General features: G+C 35.3%; 1 protein-coding gene across 1 annotated transcript in view; it reads left to right on the forward strand.

Moving 5' to 3' along the window:
• GUCY1A2 (guanylate cyclase 1 soluble subunit alpha 2) overlaps positions 1 to 21,039 on the forward strand; it is a 320,948-nt gene extending 299,909 nt beyond the window's left edge. The window contains exon 8 of the mRNA XM_021926496.2: positions 15,768 to 21,039. Coding sequence (XP_021782188.1) covers positions 15,768 to 15,975 — 208 coding nt within the window. The 3' untranslated portion in view covers positions 15,976 to 21,039. The remainder of the gene's footprint in view (positions 1 to 15,767) is intronic.
• The last annotated feature ends 2,328 nt before the right edge of the window (positions 21,040 to 23,367 follow it).

The raw sequence follows: 23,367 nt of genomic DNA on the forward strand, positions 1-23,367 counted from the left end.
TCTTTTTAGCCAGGTTGGTCTCCATTGCCTGACCTCATCATCCGCCTGCCTTGGCCTCCCTAAGTGCTGGGATTATAGGCCTGAGCCACTGCGCCCTGCCCCAGTCCCATGTTTTATATATTAACTTTCTACATATGTATCCATGAACAATATAATTTTATTTTACATGTTTTAATTTTCATAAATGGTATTTTACTGTATGACTGTTTCACTAACTTTGGTTTCTTTTAAACACAATTTAATACTTTTAAGATCTATCCATGTTGGAACATCTTTCTTTGGAAGAAAGAATGGGTTTGATAATTTGGTCAAAGGTGCATCTTGAGTTGTAACTAGGAGCTGAGATAGTAATCAGTTTATTCCTATGTGTTTTTATTAACACAAGTCCCTTACTGATGACTGTCTAAATCACAGACAGCTCTAGCTCATCATTTTAATTGCTGTATGACATTCCAGTCATACATGGTATGACTCCACCATATTTTAATATTTCATACATATATTCCGCCGTTGATGAACACTTAGGTATATTTTCTATTTTTTAATTATCACAAAGTTTGTTCCTATGAACATTATTTACCTGACATTACAAAAAAGAAATTTTTATTGAGTTTTAAGTTTTCCAAATTAGACATTTTCATTTTTCTTCAATAAATATGTTTATACACATTTTTGTTCCCATCCTCCCAATGATGGGATAAGTTTTTTATGGGATATGAATTTTAAATAGTGCATATAATATATGCACAATTAATATATGCACTTTAAATAGTGCATATTTTTAAACAGTGCATATAACATAATCACATGATTAACTGAATTATGTACCTCTGCTTAAATGTGGGAATCATGTATGTATATCTATATATATATGATTACTAAGTAATCATATATATGTAAGTATGTAATCATATAGTATGTAATTAATAAGTAATCATATATATGTGATTGTTTACTTACTGTTGGCTCCAACAACACAAACATTATTTTATAGTTCTGTAGGGCACAAGTCTGACACAGGTCTCACTTAGCTAAAATCAGTGTGGGCATCATGAGACCTTCATTCTTTGCTGAAAGTTCTAGGTGATAACATGCTTTCTTGCCTTTTCCAGCTTTGAGGCCACTCTCATTCCTCTGTTCAGAACCTCCTTCTTCCATTATCACAGCCAGTAATAGTTCATCTTTCTAATTCTGCTTCCATCATCACATGTCTTTTCCTGACTCTTCCTCCCTCTTCTACTTTTAAGGACTCTTGTGATGATGTCAGACCCACTGGATAATCCATGGTAATTTCTCTATTTTAATGTCATCTGATTAGCAATCTTAATTCCATCTGCACCCTTAATTCATCATTGCCATGTGTATCAGTCAGGGTTCTCTAGAGGGACAGAACTAATAGGATAGATGTATGTATAAAGGGGAGTTTATTAAGAAGTATTGACTCACAGGATCACAAGGTGAAGTCCCACAATAGGGCGTCTGTAAGCTGAACAGCAAGGAGACAGTCTGAGTCCCAAAGCCAAAGAACTTGGAGTCCAGTGTTCAAGGGCAGGAAGCATCCAGCATGAGAGAAAGATGTAGGCCAGAAGACTAAACTAGTCTAATCTCTCCATGTTCTTATGCCTGTTTTTATTCGGGCTGTGCTGGAATAGATTGGATTGTGTCCACCCAGTTTGAGGGTGGGTCTGCCTTTCCCAGTCCACTGACTCAAATGTTAATCTCCTTTGGCAACACTCTCACAGACACATCCAAGAACAATACTTTGCATCCTTCAATTCGATCAAGTTGACACTCAGTATTAACCATCACACCATGAGACCTAACATATTCACATTTTCCAGGGATTGAGATATGGACATCTTGGGAGGTGGGGGTTATTCTTCCTACAACAAGGGAAAATTTAAATGCTAAAACCTGCCTGGAAATATAGCCCCAATATTACTTCTACATACCTCTCTTTGAGGACTTTAAAAAAACAACAACAACGTATAAATTACGTAAGCAAAATCTGGAGAGGAAAAAGAACTTTCACAAATGAGACCTCTGGCTTGTAAAGGATTTTTACTGGGACTTCAGATATAGATTCCTGAAGACAGGAATCTAGTACAGGACTGAATTATATTTCTGTATTTAAGAAGCAGTAGAGCCCTTGGCTTGAGAAGACTAAGAAGCTATCCTGAGACATAAGTAATTTTTATAAAGATGACTACAGTCCTCTCACTGCATAACCTAACCTCAGACATAGATACCCACATATCATCTCTTACAAAACTCAAGAACTTACATTTATCTTTAGACCTCTAGCACCAAGTTTAAAATTGCACAGACCACATTTTTGTGTAACAGTTTAATATAGTGCATAATTCCTACCCTAGGAATTAAGAGAACTGCATCTAATATTGGTTAAGCTATTTGACAACCTAGATGAGCTCTCATGCATCTTTTAGCTCCACCATTTCATTATAGCCACAGCAAACATTTATTGGATTACTTATAATTTATTTATATTATCATTTAATCGTTACAGCAAGAGTGTGAGTTCTGAATTGTGATTATCTTTGTTTTTCAGACGGGAAAATCTGAAACTTAGGTTAAATAAGTCACTAAGAACATTGAGCTAAATTAGTGCAGGTGTCATAATTCAAACCCAAAGGTGCCCTACTCCAAAGCCTGAGATCTTATCCATGACCAAGCTGTCCCACTGGGTTGATAACTACTTGAAATAACATGTAAAAAAACAATAATTACTTTTTAAAAATTTGAGTTGACACATTACAGTACATGTTTATAGGATACAGAGTAACATTTTGATAAGTGTTTACAATGCATAATGATCAAGTCAGGATAATTAGCATATCTATCACTTCAAACATGTATCATTTCTTTGTGTGAGGAATATTCAAACTCTGCTCTTCTAGCTTTCTGAAAGTACACAATGAATTATCATTAACCCTATTCCCCCCAAGTTCTGCAGAACACCAGAAATTATTCCTCCTATCTAGCTGAAATTTTGTATCTGTTAACCTCTCTACATCGTCTCCTCCCCTCTTACCCTTCCCTAGCCTTTAATACCTACAATTCCACTCTCTATTTTTATGAGCACAAATTTTATTTTTTTAAAAAAACCCATTAATTTCTGAGTATTACTGGCCTCAATGACAGGATTTCTTCTGCAAGAAAATGGTGAGGAGAGCAGTGGGGAGCAAAGTGGAATTAGAGCAAGGGAGATTCATTTTCTCTTTGTAGATATAATGCCCTCAGGTTGAACTTTTGCTATTCTGGAGTTTTTATACTCAGGATAATAAAAAGGAAGGATATTCTTTCTAAAATGGTTATTTGGAGTGTCTGTATTTTTAACTGTATAAGTATCTCTAGATCTGAAATGAACATGAGTAGATGGGACAAACTTGTGGCAAGTGGAAACTTCCAAGTGACAAAGAACATTGTCTGTTGCCTCTGTGAGGCTAAAAAACATTTTGTGTAAGCATTTATCGAATGTATATGATAATTTACTGGGAATATAGGCTTGCTTTTAGGAATTTACTTTATAAACAATTTGGAGGAATGCTTCTTTCTGGTAAATTCAGAGAAAGATGAATGGAATAACTGAAGAATGATGACATTTCTTGGTTATAGTTTTTTTTCATCAAACTGTACCTGGGATATAGTTTAATAATCGGTAATACTAGTCAAAAACACTAGCTAGAAACTCTGCTTCTGTTCCTTTGTCAATATAATTATTATACAAGGGTGACATTCTGTGTTATAAATATTTACTCTTCTTCCTGTGGATGCTTAATGTGGGGAAAGATCCAAAGAAACTTCAAGAAATTCTTATCTAGTAGTTTTCCTGTAGCCTGGCAAGTTAGACATGTTTTTCTTTATGATTTAGTTTATTATTTGGCATAGGTTTGGCTTGTATGATTAGGCATAAAATTAAATCTAGAAGTAAAGTTTTGCTGTTTTTCTTTAGGTCCCATTCCTAACTAGTATGAAGGGAAAGCTTGGTGGTTCTCTCTTCTCATGATGGCAGTGCTAAAAAGTTAATTACCTAGTTCTAGGATTCAGAATTTAAAGGCATTAATCTGGTATTCATATTGTTAATTCCTATTTATATGGGAGACATCTGTTAATTTCACACACAAAAAGAATTTCCTTGAAGTATAAATACTGTTTCATTGGTCATAAATAACATTTACAAATAATGCCAAGCTTAAGTAAATTTTACGCATTATCTAAAATACTATAAAGTGAAAATTAATTACTAAGATAATTAAGCATGATTTAAAGCAAAAGAAAAAGTCACTCCTTACATTCTCCTTTCCCTTTCTCCATTAAAAATGGCACCATGTCTAGTGGCCTGGAGGTCAATATTTATTTTGTAATTAACACAGGTTTAATAATCCTTTTCTGAAGTTTCTTTTAGATATCCACAGTTTAGCTAAAAAGGCCAAGTTCTTTAGAAAAGTAAGTGTTAAACATGTTTGGCTGTGGAAACAATTCAAGTAATATCTGACTTAAAATCCAAGGTGGAACATAGTTAAAAGTACTACTGTTGAGGTTTTGGGGGGTTTTGCTGTTACATTTAAGCCTTATGATTATTGTATTTATGCAGCATTTTCTACGCATACTCACATGTGCTTGTTTCTGGAGAGAGTTTTTTTTTTTAAATATTCTCATCAGATTTCAAAGTGGACCATGATTCAGAAAATATTAAGAACCACTACTGACAGATTAAATAAATGACCAAATAAAAGAATGTGAATTTCATATTCCTGTTCTGCCACTAATTAGTTTATGACCCTGGATAAGCCACATAAATGATCTCATCTTTCATTTACTTATAAATTATAAACTAGGTTAGGTCTAGATAATTCTAAAAATATTTTATACTAAATCCTGGAACAGAAAAAGTAGCATTAATAGGAAATCAGTGAAATCTGAATAAAGTCCACAATTTACTTAACAGTTATATACCATTGTTAATTTCTTAGTTTTGACAGAAGTACCCAGGTTAAGTGGAATGTTAACATTAGATGACATTGAGTAAAGACTATAAGAGAACTCACTTCTTGCAGAACTATACTATGTATCTTTGCAATTCTTCTATAAATCTAACATTATTCCAAAAAATGCTTATTTAAAAAATTATTATAGTTCTGACATCCAGACCAGGCACAGTGGCTCATGCCTGCAATCCTAGCATTTTGGGAGGCCAACGGGAGAGGATCACTTGAGTTCAGGAGTTTGAGACCAGTCTGGGCAACACAGTGAGACCTTGTCTCTACTAAAATTAAAAAAAAAAAAAAAAAATTACCCAGATATGGTGCATGTGCCTAAAGTCCCAGTTGCTCAAGATGCTGAGGCAGGGGGATCATGTAAGCCTAGGAGATGGAGGCTGCTATGAGCCGTGATCACACCACCGCACTCCAGCTTCAACAAGAGTGAAACCCTGTCTCTAAAAAATAAAAATAAAAAATAAAAATAGAAAATAAAAATAAAAAAAGATCTAATATTCAGTGAAAGCTGAAAGCTGAGAATTCATTTTTCAACTTACATAACAGAGGATCTTATATACTATTAGAGACCCACTGAATGTTTTTGAGCCTGGAAACAACATGATCAAAGAAGAGCTTCCACAGGGAGTGAAGTAGGGAATACCTAGAGGTGAAATGACCATAAGATAAGAGGTAACAGCATTGTTCCAGGCCAAAGGTACAGTCATGAACTAAGGCCATGAACTAAGGCCATCGTGGGACTAGAGGTATAGAAGACATGAAAAAACTTTAAAGAAATAATTGACAGGGCTGACTGGGCAAAAACACATAGCCATTCTATATATTGTATGGTTAATACTGTGCCTTGAAATTGGAAGGCCATATTTATTCACTTTCAGAATTAATGCCTTATGAATATATTTTTAACTTTAAAGTTCTTACTTTTAGGTTTAGCATGTAATCAAGCCTCTATATCGTTTTAAATTTCTCCTTTTTTTCCAATTGTGTGTACATTGTTCTTTGAAGGAAATGGCAAAATTTTATATTGTTCGTTTGTATATGGTACTATGTTATATTAAGGAAATATGTCTGTTTCAAATCCCCTCAAAACAAGGCAATCTACTTTCCAAAAAACTGATCATGAATTGTATTACTTAAATACATTTTAATATTTATTAAAACACAGTATGTTTGGAGTATTCATTTTTAAACTCGAGAATTGAAACCAGTCTTAATTGGGCCTTATCTTTTAGCAGTCAGTTCTTCCCACTGTTGTTTTGTGTGTAACACTGTGCATCAGGAAAAATCTGATTGCTCTAAATACTATGTTAAGAATCCTTTCTGTGGCTCTTATTAAAGTGCAAAGATTCTCATGCATTAGTCACCTATTACTAAATCAAAATTGCTTTCTAATCAGTTTTTGTGATATTGGCCAACATGACAACGTTTCCTCTGGAGATCTTACTTGAAAATTTTTCAGATTTGCAACTCTAACATGTTTGATCATGCTGCTTTGTATGATCCTCTATAAACTGAACACTATATAAATTCTCAAGCTTCACTAAATGTTAGAGCTGTAACTAATCTTTGAAATAAATTAGAGTAAAATCTTTCTTTTTCCACAAGGAAATTAAGAAACCAGAGAATTTAAGTGACTTAACTAATGCCATCAACTAATTTGTCTCTGTTTAACCTGTATGGGGGAAGGAAAAACTCTAAAACATAAGAGATCAGATTTACTGAGCCTACCTATACCTCTTCTCTCTCATCATTTCTCTCTACAAAAATGAGTATTTCTGAGAAGCATAATTTTAGTGGAGTACGCAACGAATATTTTCTGTAAAACATTGTTCATATAAGAAGTCGGCTGAACTCTTAAAGGAAAAAAGTATGACCTTTTTTTGCCTCCAAATATTTTCCTAGGTTGATTTGCCTTCTTGGAGGCTGAGGTTATTACAATTCTGCATGATCTCCTTAGAATACATTTAGGCTAACTCTATTTCTGATCGTTGACTAATACAGAAAATAGAGAACATAGAATTCTTAAGTCTAGGAATCTAATTTGGTACTAATTTTGAAGTAATAAAATCAACTAATATTCACTTTTTAAAATAATTGTGCGTATTTTCTTCTTTCCACTTCTTTATCTTTTATACAGAAAGACCAGCACAATGATGAACTCGTTTTTAAGAAAGACTTTTGGTCAGAGAAGTGAAAAAATGCGAGGAGATTATTTAACTTACAAGAACTGGTTACAGTTATCTTTTCTAACCTCTCACTTACCATCTCTTTTTAAAAGTTCTGTCTATAGACATATTAAACTTTTGCGTGAATGTTTTAAATTTTAAATTCCTTGACATTTACTAGAAATGGAGTTTTTAGGCTGTTAAAGGTCAAAACTGACAGGGTCCAAAGAAGTCAGTGGTAGAATGATCTTTAGCATCCTAAAATTTAAGAATGTAAAGGGCATTAGTTTGGCCACTCAAATAGGAACATCCCAGAAGATGTACACTCTCTAGCAGGTACCAGATATGCAGAGTGTGAAACCTATAGTTAAGCACACTTTGCCATCAGTACTTACTCCAGAGTGGATTGCAGAAAAAATATGCAGGGGTGTCACTGAAGTGCCTCTGAGACTCTCTGCCTTATCATTTCCAGGGGACATACAGGAAGACTATCCCTTTTGGAGAACTTATTAGCCTGAATTTTAGATCCCACAGATTGCCTCAAATTATAAAATTACTTCAACATCTGCAAGTAAAAATGTTTGCAGCCTTAAAATGCATAAACATTTGGTGGGATCCTTTTTCTGTTTTATTTCATCGTGAGCTAGATTCTTACTTTCCTTATTTGGAAAGGTGTATTTCCAGAGAATGAATCATTGCATTTCAAGGGATTTCAGGCTGTCTAGCTGACTCAATAACTAGTTTCATTGGACCTATCTTCAGACTGCATCAGATCTTGGAGCAGGGAAGCACAAAGCAGAAATACAGGACAGAGTTCCTTCTTTTCTTCCATTCAAGTAGAAAGAAGAAGATAAATAGGAAAAATGCAGGAACTTTACAACACTTAGGAAAACATAATGTGTCTCAATGTTTTTTATTTTCATTTTCAGAACTGTCATCCTTCTCCTACACCCAAAAAAATCCGAATGCATTCCTTAGCAAAAAAAGATATTCAGGTGAACCATTTGTAACAAGAGAAATTTCTAATTAAGCAAATTGAGCCCCTGAGTTTATCATTATCCTTTTCTGAAGTTAATCATTAATCTTTTTTGAAGCAACAACAAAATGACTTCCAGATATCAGTCAGGTATACACTTTCCACCTTCCTCTCTTCCATTATATTGGAACAAAATGACATATACACATACAAACACACAAAGACTGGAAGAGGATTTGGAAATGGAAGAGGAAGGTGGAAAGTGTATGCCTGAGTGATATTTGGCTTAATGTCTAAAAGAAAGCTGAAGTCTCAGCTCCTACAGAAGAAGGAGTGGGTAAGAAGCAAGTATATTCACTCTGAATCTAAATATCAGCCTGTTTACATGCACACATGCATATGCACACACACACACAGAGAACCTAATTAGAAGGATAGTCTAAAAGATCCAAAATATGACCAAAATAGACTCCAGAAAAAGTACAAGGGTAGAAAACACTCTAGGGTATTTTAAGTAGGAAGATATACCGAGAATAATGTGCTTACAGAATCATGAGAAGAGATAAAAATCAGGTTCTAAGCTGGATATCTTGAAATGATACTCATAAAATATAGAACTGGCCAAGTACACAAGCTCCTATCCCTGTGCTCACCATGGGAACTGGAATAGTCTAGGTCAGGAGGCATGGCCACAGCCATACTAGCTTCTATACATCAGGAAACTAAAAAATGGATGCCTAAATATGCATTCCGGTGATCATGAAGTTAGATGTTAGACTAACATGTCACCAGTACTGGAGCATTTTCTTGACACTTAGGAAGTTAGAAACTGGAGCCTGCTTCTGCAAAACTCCAACATCAGTAGTCACTGTTAATGGTCAGTTGCCAAGGGAAATGGGATCTACTTCACTTCTGCCATTCAAAACTTTGTCAGGTCAATCTTATTTTAGGAAACTAATAATTACTCAGAACCGTAGTAGCTAGGGAAATTGGGAAATGTAGTTTCAAGCTAGGTAGCCATGTACTTTTGTAGAACTTTATTACCAATAAATAAAAGGAGGACAAGTTTTGGGGCACAGCTAACTCTAGAAGAATATAAGAGGTTTATTCTCCTGAGACACTGAACCAGAGGAATTCTAAATTCAGGAAGGTAAATATGGGAGGATTAAATAAAAGTCTGCATTCATAACAGTGAGATTCCCAGGTTATTTCCTAAATTCAACTTCCAGAATGCTGAAAGCCAGGTGTAATACCATAGGAATGACCGGAATATTGTTACTTGGACAAACTGGACCAAAGGAAAAACAGTAAATATATCGATATTTGGGAACCCTAATGAAATGGTCAGGGGAAACCTACAATTCAACAATATTTTGCTACACACAAACCTTCTAACCATGTCGTAATGACTTACACTTAAATAGAAAGATATTTACAGACATTAGTAATTTGTTGAATGCCTTGACATGAAAAAAAGAGACCAAAACAAAAAAGCAAGCAACAAAATCTAGTCAACGAATATCTAGAGGAAAAAGAGACAATATAGAGAATTAAAGAAAACTATAAAAAGATGAATATTCTCATAAATTTAAAATAGTAAGAACACAAGAAAAAATAAAATCATACAAGAGTGGAAATTAAAATGATATATCTGAAATTTTAAAATTATTTACGTGTTGGAAAATAATGTTGGATGCAATCTTCCAGAAAACAGAATGTTTTAAAATGAGGGAATAATTTGAGAAAAAGGAAAACAAATTAGAGGATTAATTTACCAGGTCCAATGTCTGACTAAGCCAAAATGCATAAAAAGAAAACATATAAAACAAGGCATACGAAATTATTAAATAACTTTTAAAAAATTCCTAGAACTGAAAGACAGTTTGCTTCATCAAAAGCTTCAAAAGGATTCACTAATTGTCATTGTGCCAAATAAAAAAGATGCACTTAGTCATATTATTAATTTTCACAATACCAGAGATAGAAAGATGATGATGATGATGATGACGATGACGACGATGACAATAAGAAAGACTAGAAGAAAATTAACATGCAGAAGTTTAAAAAACAGAATGACATCTTACTTTTTAACAGCCAAATACTGAGGAGTAAATGAATTCTAAACAAGAATTTAATGCCTAAACCAATCAAGTTGAGAGAAGAATGAACTAAAGATATTTCCGACATCTAATGTCTTTAAAAGGTCACTGTCATCGTATCTTTTCTACCCCTCTACAAGATGCATCAGATTCTACTGCCCCTTCCTTTGCCCTTCAAGTATCCCTTGGTGAGCAGTAGCTGGATAGTGAGTAGACAAGTTTGTGGTTACCCTCTGGTAGACAGCATTCTGAGAATGTCGCTCTCTTATAGCTCTGCATGTTACACAGATCTTTCCAACTGTTGAAACAAACAAAAGATTTTCCAATTTCTCACAATTATTTCAAATGTGCAGGTGTCAGAGAGCTATATATACACTAGTCTGCCACTATTAAAGACTGGAACTGGATCTATTCATTTCAGCAAGGTTTATTCTGTCCATGGGGTTCTCCATGGGGCAATTTAGCAAATAAAAATAATCACTTTATGGAAAGATATTTTCAGCAAAACTCAAAATTCTTTCATTTCCCTCTCAGTCTTCTCCTGTCCCATACATATTATGATGAGAGGTAAGAAAGTACTGGTTCAGGCCTAGCTCACAGAAGGCACTTAATGATTACCTGTTGACCAGTTGATTCACAGACCCTTTTTAAGAATTCTGAGTCTTGTGTTAAAATTTGAACTAGATTTAGATCATTTGTACTTCAGTATGAATAAGTGTCAGACCCTTTCCCAAGGTAGGATGTAGGACAGAGCACAGAGCATGGTGAAAACTGGGGGAAATGAGCATGCAAACAAGAGGTGAGAGAGTCAGAGACCAGCTTCGTTTCTGCAGCTGTGATGGAGAAGCTCCATGGACCTCCATGGAATCAAGTTTCCTGCACATGCTTGGGAGCCATCCATTGATGCAAAGCAGCAGTGGATTTTTATTTTGAAAAACAATTTATAGAAAAAACTGTTGAGCAGAGAAAGGGTAAACTAGGACAGGCAGGTAAACTAGGATTTGTGTGATTTCCAAATGCTTATTAAACATGTTGCCAAAACTCCCAGAGTGTATAACAACCTGCTGGGGATTACAGCTGGGGATTAATTTAGATTTATATAGAATCTAAGCTTCCATATCAGCCCTGGGGTGCCAAAGAAATGGATTGTTAGGTAGAGCTTTAGGGCTAACCCGGGGACTTGGACTTAATAAAGCATTTCAGAGGGGATCCAAGGCTTTGGGATGATCAGGTTCTAAATAATTCCTAATCCTTGTATACATTTGATTGCTTACTCAGCACCATGACTCATATCACCAGGCACGCTGTGTGCAATGATTCCCCTGACCTCCTCCACAAACCCCCCAGCAAGTCATAAAGATTGTCCTATTGGAATTCAACTGAACATTGCACTTCAATGTTCTTATCGACAAAGTCTGCTGTAATAAATACTGGATATCATAGGACCTTGAGTCAATTTATCCTTATGTGTTCTCATTTTTAGTATTGAAATTTAAAACTGTATTTAGTTTATGGATACCAAAATGTTCACTGGGAAAAGAAAATACAATTTCATAAAAGCTGTTGTCTCTGTAATCTCTAGCAAAGTATATGAGATCTATTTAAAATGTCAAGAGATCAATTCATTGTGAAAAGTTTCCTCCCAGCCAACGTGCAGTGAATTATTTAAAAGTTCTGACATCTGAAGCAGCTGGTACCATCTTCTTTCAGTCATTTACAAGTACTTTCATGGACATAACCCCATTTTTGTTTGGGGTTGAAAATCTCAATTACAGCAAAACAAAGATCTTAGTGAGACAAACAAACTGTAAAAGATACATTTGAGGACTTAAAAGATAGGGAGAAGGGAATGTAGCTTATTTGGAGTCCTAACTGTTGATTATGGGCTTCAAGGAAACTTTGTGGAAAGACTGAACTATGGCTATATGTGGTTCTTAACTTTTGTACTTAAGTCCATAGTTGTCACCTCTCCCTTTCTCCTGTAAAATTTCTTCCTTTAGATTATATCAGATGTTGTATCATTTTATTGCTAATTTGTTTCAATGAGCATTTCTTGTCATTTTAGTTATATTAACTTATTCTGCGACTCCCCACTTACTCGCCTCCATTCAGAGGGCTATTTATAATGTCATAACCACTAAAAAGTTTGTTGATTGATTGACATCAATGATTGACACCCACATATTACACAATGATGACTCTTCTATTTGAGCTTAGCAAAATTGTTGTGGAATTCACTGCTAAATTAAACTACTGTATAGGGCATTTTACAATTTATTTCTGAAGTGACTGATTATATATCAATAGTAAAGAGAATTGACATTTGTGAAAATGAAAAGAAAGTAAACACTACTGCTGACTTCCATTCTTATTGTCATTAATGATATCTCAGTTTGGTTGTTTTGTGATGGAGAGCTATCTTACCTAGTCTTGTTATTTATTGTTGGGCTAAACTTGACTGTGTTTACAGATCTAGGTTCCAGTTCCATTGTCACTACTGTCATGTTGTTTCCTTGAGCAAATCAGTATAACTTACTCTGAACTCACTTTCACCCTCTATAAATTTTGTGGAGATTAGCATTTTTCAACTTTTAAGTTCAGGGGTACAAGTACAGGTTTGTTACATACCTGTGCATGCATGGGGGTTTGTTGTACAGATTATTTTATCACCCAGGTATTAAGACTACTACCCATTAGTTATTTTCCTGAATCTCTCCCTCCTCCCATCCTTCACCCTCCACCCTCCAAAAGGCCCTGGTGTGTGTTGTTCTTGTCTATGCGTCCATGTAGTCTCATCATTTAGCTCCCACTTATAAATGAGAACATACAGTATTTGGTTTTCTGTTCGTGCATTAGTTTGCTAATGATAATGGCCTCCAGCTCCATCCATGTTGCTGGAAATGACATCTCATTCTTTTTTAATGGCTGCATAGTATTCCATAGTGTGTGTTTTACCACATTTTCTTTATCCTGTCTACCACTGATGGACATTTAGGTTGATTCCATGTCTTTGCTATTGTGAATAATGCTGCAATGAACATACACATGCATGTGTCTTTATAAAGGAATGATTTATATTCCTCTGGGTATATTCCCAGTAATGGGATTGCTGGATCAAATGGTATTTCTGTCTTTAGGTCTTTGAGGAATCTCCACACTGTCTTCCACAATGGTTGAATTAATTTACAGTCCCACCAACTTTGTATACATGTTCCTTTTTTCTCCAAAACCTCACCAGCATCTGTTACTTTTTTTGCTTTTTTTTGTTGTTGTTGTTGTTTGAGACTGAGTCTCGCTCTGTCACCCAGGCTGTAGAGCAGTGGCATGTTGTCGGCTCACTGCAAGCTCCACCTCCCAGTTCAAGTGATTCTCCTGCCTCAGCCTCCTAAGTAGCTGGGATTTACAGGGGCACTCCAACATGCCTGGCTTATTTGTATTTTTAGTAGAGCTGGGGTTTCACCATGTTGGCCAGGCTGGTCTTGAACTCCTGACCTCGTGAGCCACCCACCTCATGAGCCTCCACAAATGCTGGGATTACAGGCGAGAGCCACCATGCCTGACCCTTGACTTTTTAATAACAGCCGTTCTGACTGGTGTTAAATGGTATCTCATTGTGGTTTTGATTTGCATTTATCTAATGATCAGTGATGTTGAGCTTTCTTTCATATGCTTGTTGGCTTCATGTATGTCTTCTTTTCAGAAATGCCTGTTTATGTCCTCTGCTCACTTTTTAATGGGGTTGTGTTTTTTTCTTGTAAATTTATGTTTCTCATACATGCTGCATATTATACCTTTGTTGGATGCATAGTTTGTACTTTTAGCTTTTACAAACAACTATATTTTGTGAATAAAATAGGATAAGGCTTTTGAAAGAATTTTGAAATGTTAGAAGGAACATCATTTTTTATATACCAAATGAATATAATCATTTTGTTTTTTTAAAACTGCCATTATATCCTTTAACAATCAAAATACTATAGCTCTGGTTTTTCAAATTAAATATAGACTGCTCATATTATACCTTATTAGTACTACCAACTGTTGTTTTAGGTAATATTTCCTATCCATTAATAGCATTCGAGAAGGAATATTTTCTTCTCCTTAGAGATTCTCATAATTGACTGTGCAATGTTCTTGTATGTTCACACATCCTTTATTCTGCTTGTGCTTACTGGTTCTTTTGCCCCAACCTGTCTCCTACACAGCATAACTTGGAGCTGCTGCTAACATGAATCTGTGTTAGGAGGATGGGTTGTTTTTAAGAAAAAAGTAATGGGTTTGGATCCGAGGTGCTTTCCAAATAAAGTCCAAACTCTGAGTTTAGGGCTTTAAAACTTTTTCCTAACCTACTGTCCCAGTCTTAACCCTCATTCTGACCTCACTGGGGAATGTCATCATAGGGTTAGAAACTTTACATTTTTCTTGTTTCTAACCCTTTGGTTACATCATTCTGTACATGCCTTTAAATAACATCTAGTCCATGAAGGCTCTATGGTCCTCCCACTGCAAATACTTTTTTCCTCTAGACTTCTGCAATTTTTCGTGTCTACTTTTCGGATGGCATCTAGCCTATTCTGTTCTGTACTTTTATATTACTCTGTGTTTTGTTCATTTGTTGAGGGTTTTTAAAAACTCTTTTATTCTGTTTCTGTATCTGTTGACAAAACTGTGAGCTTTTTAGATGTGTTCTACTCCTTATATTCACAGAAGTGTCTAGGAGGTTTTTCTTGGGCAATAAGAAATAGTCTATAAAGAGCTGTTGAGTTAAATTGAATTGTTGGGCCACACTTTCAGATACAAGTATGAAACTGAACATTACATGAAACTGGACAAGTTTAACGAATAAATTTATTCCAGTGTTAGTGTTTTGAAGAAGAGTCTTTATGTGTGACTGGAAGAGAAGAATCAAGCTGTTTAACCAATAATGCTATCGAGTTTGGATAGCATGCTTGGCTAGAAATCAGCAAGCAGGTATCAAAGACATTGGGAGTCATGAAATGTTGTTCTACAAAGGTAAATACTTGATTAATGTTTTTTACATACAGGACACACATTTAAAGCACATGGTTTACCAAACATAAAAGGAGTGCACTAGAATTTGGGCAGGTTTTAAAAACAGAGAATGTAAATCCTGTATGCTTGAAATAAAACCTGTATTATGCAGTTTCCTCGGACCTTTGTTTAGGGAAAACAATAACATTTGAACAAATATTTTCAAGAAATGCTGTTTAGAAAGAAATCAATCTTGAACAAATATTTTCAGGTAGTACCACACTTAGCTTTGAGTTTTGTTTTGTTTTGTTTTGTTTTTTTGATTACATGAAGGGATCTTTTCTGGATTATAACATTTCCTAGCATTTGGAATCTGATGAAGGCCACATCTGTACAAAGAAATAGAGGTGTCACCATGAGCAGTCAGAGACAGGCTTCCTGAGCCTTTAAAATTTCTGTCCACGTATTTACATTTCCCTGGCCTACTTGATTCATGTGCTCTGTATTTTTTTCTTAGATTATTAAAACGGGAAGAAAGTTTCACATTCATTCCGCGGTCTCGTGAAGAGCTTCCAGACAACTTTCCAAAGGAAATTCCTGGGATCTGCTATTTCCTGGAGGTAAGGACTGGTCCAAAGCCACCAAAGCCTTCTCTTTCTTCGTCGAGAATAAAAAAGGTTTCCTACAACATCGGCACCATGTTCCTCCGGGAGACAAGCCTCTGAGACCTGCTACAGAACAAAGACTCCTCCAAAAAGCACAAGCCCAGAACATGGGTCACCACAGCGGGGGTGGAAAGAGATTGTGTCTCTTTCATTGCTTTGTTGAGAACAAGCAGCAAAATTTCTGTATTATGTCAGGCAATAATCCTACTAAAAGGTGGAGGTGACCGCTGTCAGTACAAAGCCGGAGGATGAAGGAAATAAGATGTGTCCATTCATATGAGTGTTTTTGGTCATATATATATACATATATTTTAATTACAAGTGTGGGTCCCCTTTCAGAACTAACCAGTAAATAGGTTCCATGTTTTCTTGTTTATCACACATACAAGTATCTTTCCCTATATATTTGTACCACTTTTGAGAGCCAGTTTTGATTATATATTCCTACATTTAGTGAGTTGGTGGGTGAGGAATATTTTCTAAGTTTCTTTTTCTGAACAGACATTTCATACATGTATCATGGCAGTGTGGTAAACTTCCCAACTGGAAGAATTGTAACTCGGCAAAATATTTTAGGGATATTACCTATTTTTATACATATCTCTTCTAGATAACTACATTTCACACAACATTATTAGATTTTCAGAATCTGCTTCTGTATTGTTAGTATATTATATAATACTAACCTATTAATCTAACATAGTTTCCCTTATTTAGAGAAATCAGTGCTTGGACTGAGAATACATATAACCAAGGATTTCAGATACCAAGAAAGCATTCTATGTCTGCTTAGTAAATATATCTTAGATTTAATTAATGTAGCATGGAATCCAGAGGAAATGGAATTTCCAAATACCAGATATATCTGTAACCAAGATTGAAGAAAGGTCTTTTTGCCACCTTCTAACAAATATCAGTTAAAATGAGATGCTTTGCTACACTGGACCCTTTTCAACTTAGCACTTATATAGGTAGCTTTTGCAACACTAAACTATATTCTAATAAACAGCATTCAACTAAATGACATGTTAGTTACCCCCTTCCTTTTCCCCAGTTGATGCCTCCTAAGAGCCGAATGCTATTCTTGAGAGCAAATTCCTGGCTACTGGCATTAGTGACAAAGAAGTGTCAGGACATTTTGCCAAGAACGTTGTTTCTTCTTGTACAACACAAAGCAAGGAAACCTCTGTATTGTATGGCTTTGAGGTTTTAAAAAAATGTTCTGCAGTTTGATTGATACGGCTTTTAAATTCAGTGAATCACTTTCATGAATACTGAAGTAGCTATAATCTTCAGAACTAGTAATCATTATAGTTACAGATAGGATTCCATCGCATGTCCTGCTCAAATGAAGACCTGTTCTCATTAATCAATACTGCATGAAAATATTACTGGCTCACACTAAAATTAGGAGCATCATGTGTCCAGAGTTTTCCTGTTTGGGATCAAATATAAAATCTAAGTTTCTATTGAGGTTAATAAACTGGAAGCATTTGTTTCCTTGAAACCTTGGAGAGGTCATTTTCCTACTCATTGATAACTTATGTCTAACTGAATGCAATATTCTTTTCTGTTCAGGGATTTTGGCTGCATTATGGTTTGGTTATGACATAACTCAGTTAAAGAACATATTTACTAATTTCCAATGTAGTCTATGAGGCTTATTTAATGTTTTTAAATTTTCTATTTGTGTGGCTAGAAGGCATTTGTAGATATGCAAATATTTGTTATAATCATGATCCCTTTTATAATTTGAGTTATTTTCTTGCCCTGGGGGTGGGCACAAGTACAACACTCTTTATATGGAGACGACAGGAAGTAGACCTTGAACTCTAACCCTTTGCCTGACCCCGTCTTCTGTGGGCCTGTGTCTCTGGACAATGAGGAGGTTTACAGTCAGTACGAGCAGAGCAGGCTGGGAGCCCCTCAGTCCTCATGCTTATATTAGAAAATGCCTTAGCAATGTTGATGGGCTCCTTGTAGCACTGGAGCATGGGGAGAGAACAAGCTCACTGATGTCGTTTATTATGTCTTCAGTGACTTAGAACTTATTATGGTATATTAAATCAATAAACATGTTGGTGATGAACAATGAGTTCTGTAACCGTAAGGCTGAAAGGGACTTCCAGGAATATCCAATCTATTTCTCTCACTTTTTGTAAAGATTTGTCTAAGCAACTACAAACACATATTTATTCTCTCCATACTTAAGAATATCTATGGGAAGCATATTTGAAAAGCATCATTGGAAATCCACCTCATTACTAGTGATAGGCCTGGAGAGAAGTATTGTATTTATATATCTCAATTTGTCAGAAGAATCACAAATTCTGTATTAGTTTATATGATTTTACTTAGAGAAGTAGTATCCATTTACATTGCCATAAATGTCACGATGAAGAACATGCCAGAGATTTCTTATCTGTCACCGACAGGATGTCAACTACATTTTTCATACGTTATAATCTAAGTGTATATTCAAAGCTATAGTCTGAGATAATGGTCCAATCTGTTATCATTTTGCTAATCTATTATAGTTGATTATTGTAGTTACAATGTTTCTACTATATGTTTGTGAAGTACTATATAAAATGTCTGTTCATTCAAACTTCAATCACAGAAGTTAGAAGATGGAGAAAGAATTATATTTTTATTTGTCCTACACAATGCCATCTACATCTCTTCTCTTAGGAACTGTGATTGTAACAATGTGGTAGCATTTGTTATTTCATATGACTTATCTATATTCTCACTTACTTACAAACTATTACCAACAGCATGCATTTTAGTATGGCAGATAAAAGAAATTTATGTGATATTTCCTTAGAAACCAAATGATATTAAATTGGGGAAATGGTTTTAACCCACTCTACAAGGGATACTTTAAAATATAATTTGGCACCTATAGCTCTTGCATTTTAATGTTCTTTTAAGCTGCTATTTGGAAGAAGGCAACTTATAACTGGCCATTAGCACCAAAGCATCAATCACATTGGTATCAGGATTATGTTGATGGAGAGAATGTCATCATTTGCAAATAAATCAGTTATCTAACAAAATCAGAATCCCCCAATATGTACTCAGAATGTACTACCCTGTATCTTCTTTGTGGACCTTAATAATTAGGTATCATTGACCATAATAAAAAATAATAATATGCCTCAGAAACATAGTAGTTGGATCTCTATCTATATATATAATATAGAGAAGGGGAAGAAGACATAGCTTCCAGGTAACATGGGACCCAACTGCCTACAATCTGCCTTTATTCATCTCTTGCTCTATATTTTAAGTAATCTTGGATTTTCCTTTTAATATCTGATTATGTGGAATCAAGTGAGCTTTGATCTGGGGCTCTGAGACAGACATTGATGCCTGAGATTTGAGGGTGGGTCCGTAGGTTCAGCACTTCAAATGTTATTTCTCACAGTCTTGCACTCCTTCCTCTTGTCCAGTGACAATGGTGTCAGGACACAGTAGTTTAGTGTGAATGTGCATGTCTCTCCAGGAAAAGCAAAGCAAAAGAGAATAACAACTTAAACAAAATCTCATTCACAAAGGGAGCAAGACTTTTAACTTTGCAAATGCCTCCAAAGAGTTCTAGCAATATAAAGCGAAATTAAATTGATAGATAACAAAAGGCAAAGCCATGGAGAATTCTGAAAACCCCACCAGGCATTGTGTTTTGTACAGAATCATATTGCTGCTGAACAAAACGGTGTGTGTATCTAAAGTCGTAAGGCATCAAGTAGGAGCTCAAAATTATGACCATAATTAAATATATTTGTGGAAGCCTTCTTGGGTTCCAGACGTTCTGAGGGCAAGTGTTGTGGATGGTTTAGGCAAAAAGTAAAACTTTTACACACAGGTTTCTGTCTTGTCATTTTGAGAATGACTCAGCCCATTCTAGACCCTTTCTTACTCCATTCTGTCCCTAGAAACCATCTCACCCCCTCAAGTCTGGCCACAGCAAACAGCATTCTCTCTTCACTTCTGAACCCAGAATGGCTACAGAAAGGGTTGCTGGTGCCTCATTCAGGCAGATAGGAAGGACCACACACAGTCAGGCCTGAGTAACAATGTACTTCTGAAGTGTAGTAATGAACTGGATGTGCCGGGGCATTAATTATGTCTGCAGCTTCTCCCTCTGCTCTTTCTTCAAAACCCAGTCTGACTCCAAGCACTTCATGCAACTTCACTGAATGTTCCTTTGAAATTAATTATAAATGACTCTGAATAGGCTTTGGGTAGTACCAGATGCCTTTCAGCCGACAATATCTAGAAACTCAAGTCCAAGAACCAAGCCCTATATCGTAGCTTAGTTGTTTCTACTGTTAGATTATAGACCTTCAACTACAAAAATTATGTCATTTCAGAGGCTTCTATAAGCATAGCCTAATAGATCTAGCCCAAAAATCATGATGCATAAGAGACTGAATTATTAAGATCTAACGTATTTCTAAACAATTTATGGGCAGCTCTTGATATGAATATTCCTAAACCACAACCAGCTGGTTTAACATACACATAAATTGTGTTCACGTGATTGAACAAAATGTATCGTTAAATGGGTAAGTTGACCCCAGCTATGGACTCAATTTCAAGATCCTCGTGGTGGTGAATGAAGAGCAGACACTGATATTATGTACAGATTAACATAATCTTGTCAGGCTATATTGAGATAGTGTGCAAAATTCCTTCCTCACACTTGATCCAAACAATTGAAACCTACATATTACTGTTCTTCCATCCTTTGTTTTCTTCCTTCCTTTATTCCTTCTTTAATTAAAAAAAGTCATTGATACATTTATAACACAGGAAGTATCACAGCTAATCTCATATTCTAAAACAGTTTTATAAAGTGATTACTATTTTTAGTTTGTGTATATGTATATGTGTGTTTATTGAATGTAGATGTTTCATGATTGAAAGAAATAAGTTTCTTTGGAAGGACTTGGGAATGCAGAGAAGTAAAGTTTGTGTCTTTATTTCTAATATGTTATAACCAGATCATGGTTTCAGTTAAGCACTTCATTGCCATTCAATCCTTATTAAGAAATGACCAGCCAGGCACGGTGGCTCACGCCTGTAATCCCAGCACTTTGGGAGGCTGAGGCGGGCGGATCACAAGGTGAGAAGATCGAGACCATCCTGGCTAACATGGTGAAACCCTGTCTCTGTTAAAAAATACAAAAAATTAGCCAGGCGTGGTGGCGGGCGCCTGTAGTCCCAGCTACTCGGGAAGCTAAGGCAGGAGAATGGCATGAACCCAGGAGGCAGAGGTTACAGTGAGCTGAGATCGCGCCACTGCACTCCAGCCTGGGCAACAGAGAGAGACTCCGTCTCAAAACAAAAAACAAAAAACAAAAAACAAAAAAACGAATGACCTAGTTCAGTGGTTTAACTGATCTGCTTGGAAGTATCTGGCTGGCTTCATAAGAATTCCGTAGGGAGTTTTAGGAATACAGAAGACTAGTCTTTACCTTCAGAGATTTGAATTCAGTAGGTCTCGGGGAGGGCCTAGGAATCTGTGTTTAGAAAATCAGTAATGCTAATATACAGCCAGACTTGGGAATCATTGAAAAGTATTCAAATAATCTCAATTACTAGGAGTAAATACAAGCTGACGGGGATAGTAATGTTATTTCATTTGTAGTTATTTTGAAAAGTTAAATACTCTAGGCCTCATACCATTATTTCTTTCACAAATTTTAGTTTTGGATTTGATTTCCAAATTGTGGTCTTCTTTCTGAGCATAAATCTTCAAACTTAGAGACAGATGTCAACACTGATAAGCATGAGGGATGAATATTGCTCACTATAGGGCTATTAGGCATACTAGATGCAGTACTATTTTCTTAGTTACTGCCAGAGCTGTGCGGTATATTGCAACATTTGCTAATCCTCACCACCGAGGTAAAAACTATGACCTTTGGGACACAGAAGCAAATATCAAAGTGACAGCCTTACTTCTGAATGCTTTGATTTTTATGTTATGGAAAGACACCAACTTAATACTTAGTCTCACTATGTACTTTTCATATTGAATTGTATATTATCTGAAAAGGGATTTATTTCCAAGCAATACCTTATAACAACCTTTCAAGCAATAATTTAAGCCATGGTGATGATGCCATATGAAGCTTGCACTTCTTTGCATTTCATAGAGCCTTTGTGAAAACAGAAACATGTTTTATACAAGCAATAATACAGCTGGTGTGGACTTTTTAAAGATATTCATTATTCTGTAGCAAAATGAACAGCACGTAATGACTCAGATTAAAAATATCTGAGCAAATGATATGCTTAATCTATCTCAGAAGTTATTCATTTGCAAACATGCTGCAAAGTGATTAATATACATCAGATTATTTCTGGTGCATAATTTTTAAAATGGCTATCAAAATATGATTTCTATTCCTGTCAAAGAGATTTGTGTATTATTTATAATGTTGCCCAATTTTTGGATCTTTGTAGTATATAATAGTAAAAAAGAAGTTAAGGATGGATAAATGAGTGGAAGTAGAGCATAGGTTGGAAGGTTGGAAGAGGTGATTGAGAAAGTAGGCTTTGCAGAAATATAGATTGGTCTCAGGGCAGATTAATTCAAATGTTGGTTTGATACGGTCTTGGAAGATGAAAGAATAAAGATAAAAGAGCTCATTATTACTGTTTTCAATGATAGCTACACAAGTGTTTGGTAAGTATGATAGTATTTTGACTTCAGAATATGATTGACTGAAAGTCACCTGTACTACAATAAATAAATGTCTGAAAATGATTATTCAATAATATTGAAAAAACACTAAAGCTTTCAGGTTTTGAAATGAAAAAAATCATGTTTTTAGTCTTCTTAAAATACAATTTTAATAGAATGTGGCATACTCAATGATAATCAGTTCTTTAGTAGTTACATTTACTTTTCCATCATTTAGAATAATATATAAGGATCACAGCTAAAATCAACTGGTAAATTTATGTTTACACTGAGCAATAGCTAAACATCAGATTATTATTTAGCATATAAGCTTAGGATTCATTCCTAAGCATCTAAATAAGATGACAGCTCCTATAACTGCCTAGTGAGGTAAACAATCCTCTAAACGTGAATATGAACACATTTGAATGGTGGGTGTGTTTGGTAGTATTTTGTCTTTAACTTTCTATTACTCATAGCAAAACTTAATTTAGCATCCGCCTGCCCACAGTTTGGAAAATTTCCCTGTCAAAATCAAGCAGGATTGTTGATTCACTGAGGCTTTGACAATTATCCTCTTGTATATCACTGGATCCTTAAATCCTTAGTAAGAATGGTTTTGGGTTAAATAAATAATGGAATATATTTAATTTGAATCTATTAAATTACACTGAATTTATCCTTCCAGTTAATTCATCTAGTTGCTGATCAGATTATTCTTTATATTAGACTTAAGTACTGTTGCTTATTATTTA

The sequence above is a fragment of the Papio anubis genome, chromosome 12 (assembly GCF_008728515.1).
Source record: "Papio anubis isolate 15944 chromosome 12, Panubis1.0, whole genome shotgun sequence".
Classification (NCBI taxonomy): Eukaryota; Metazoa; Chordata; class Mammalia; order Primates; family Cercopithecidae; genus Papio; species Papio anubis.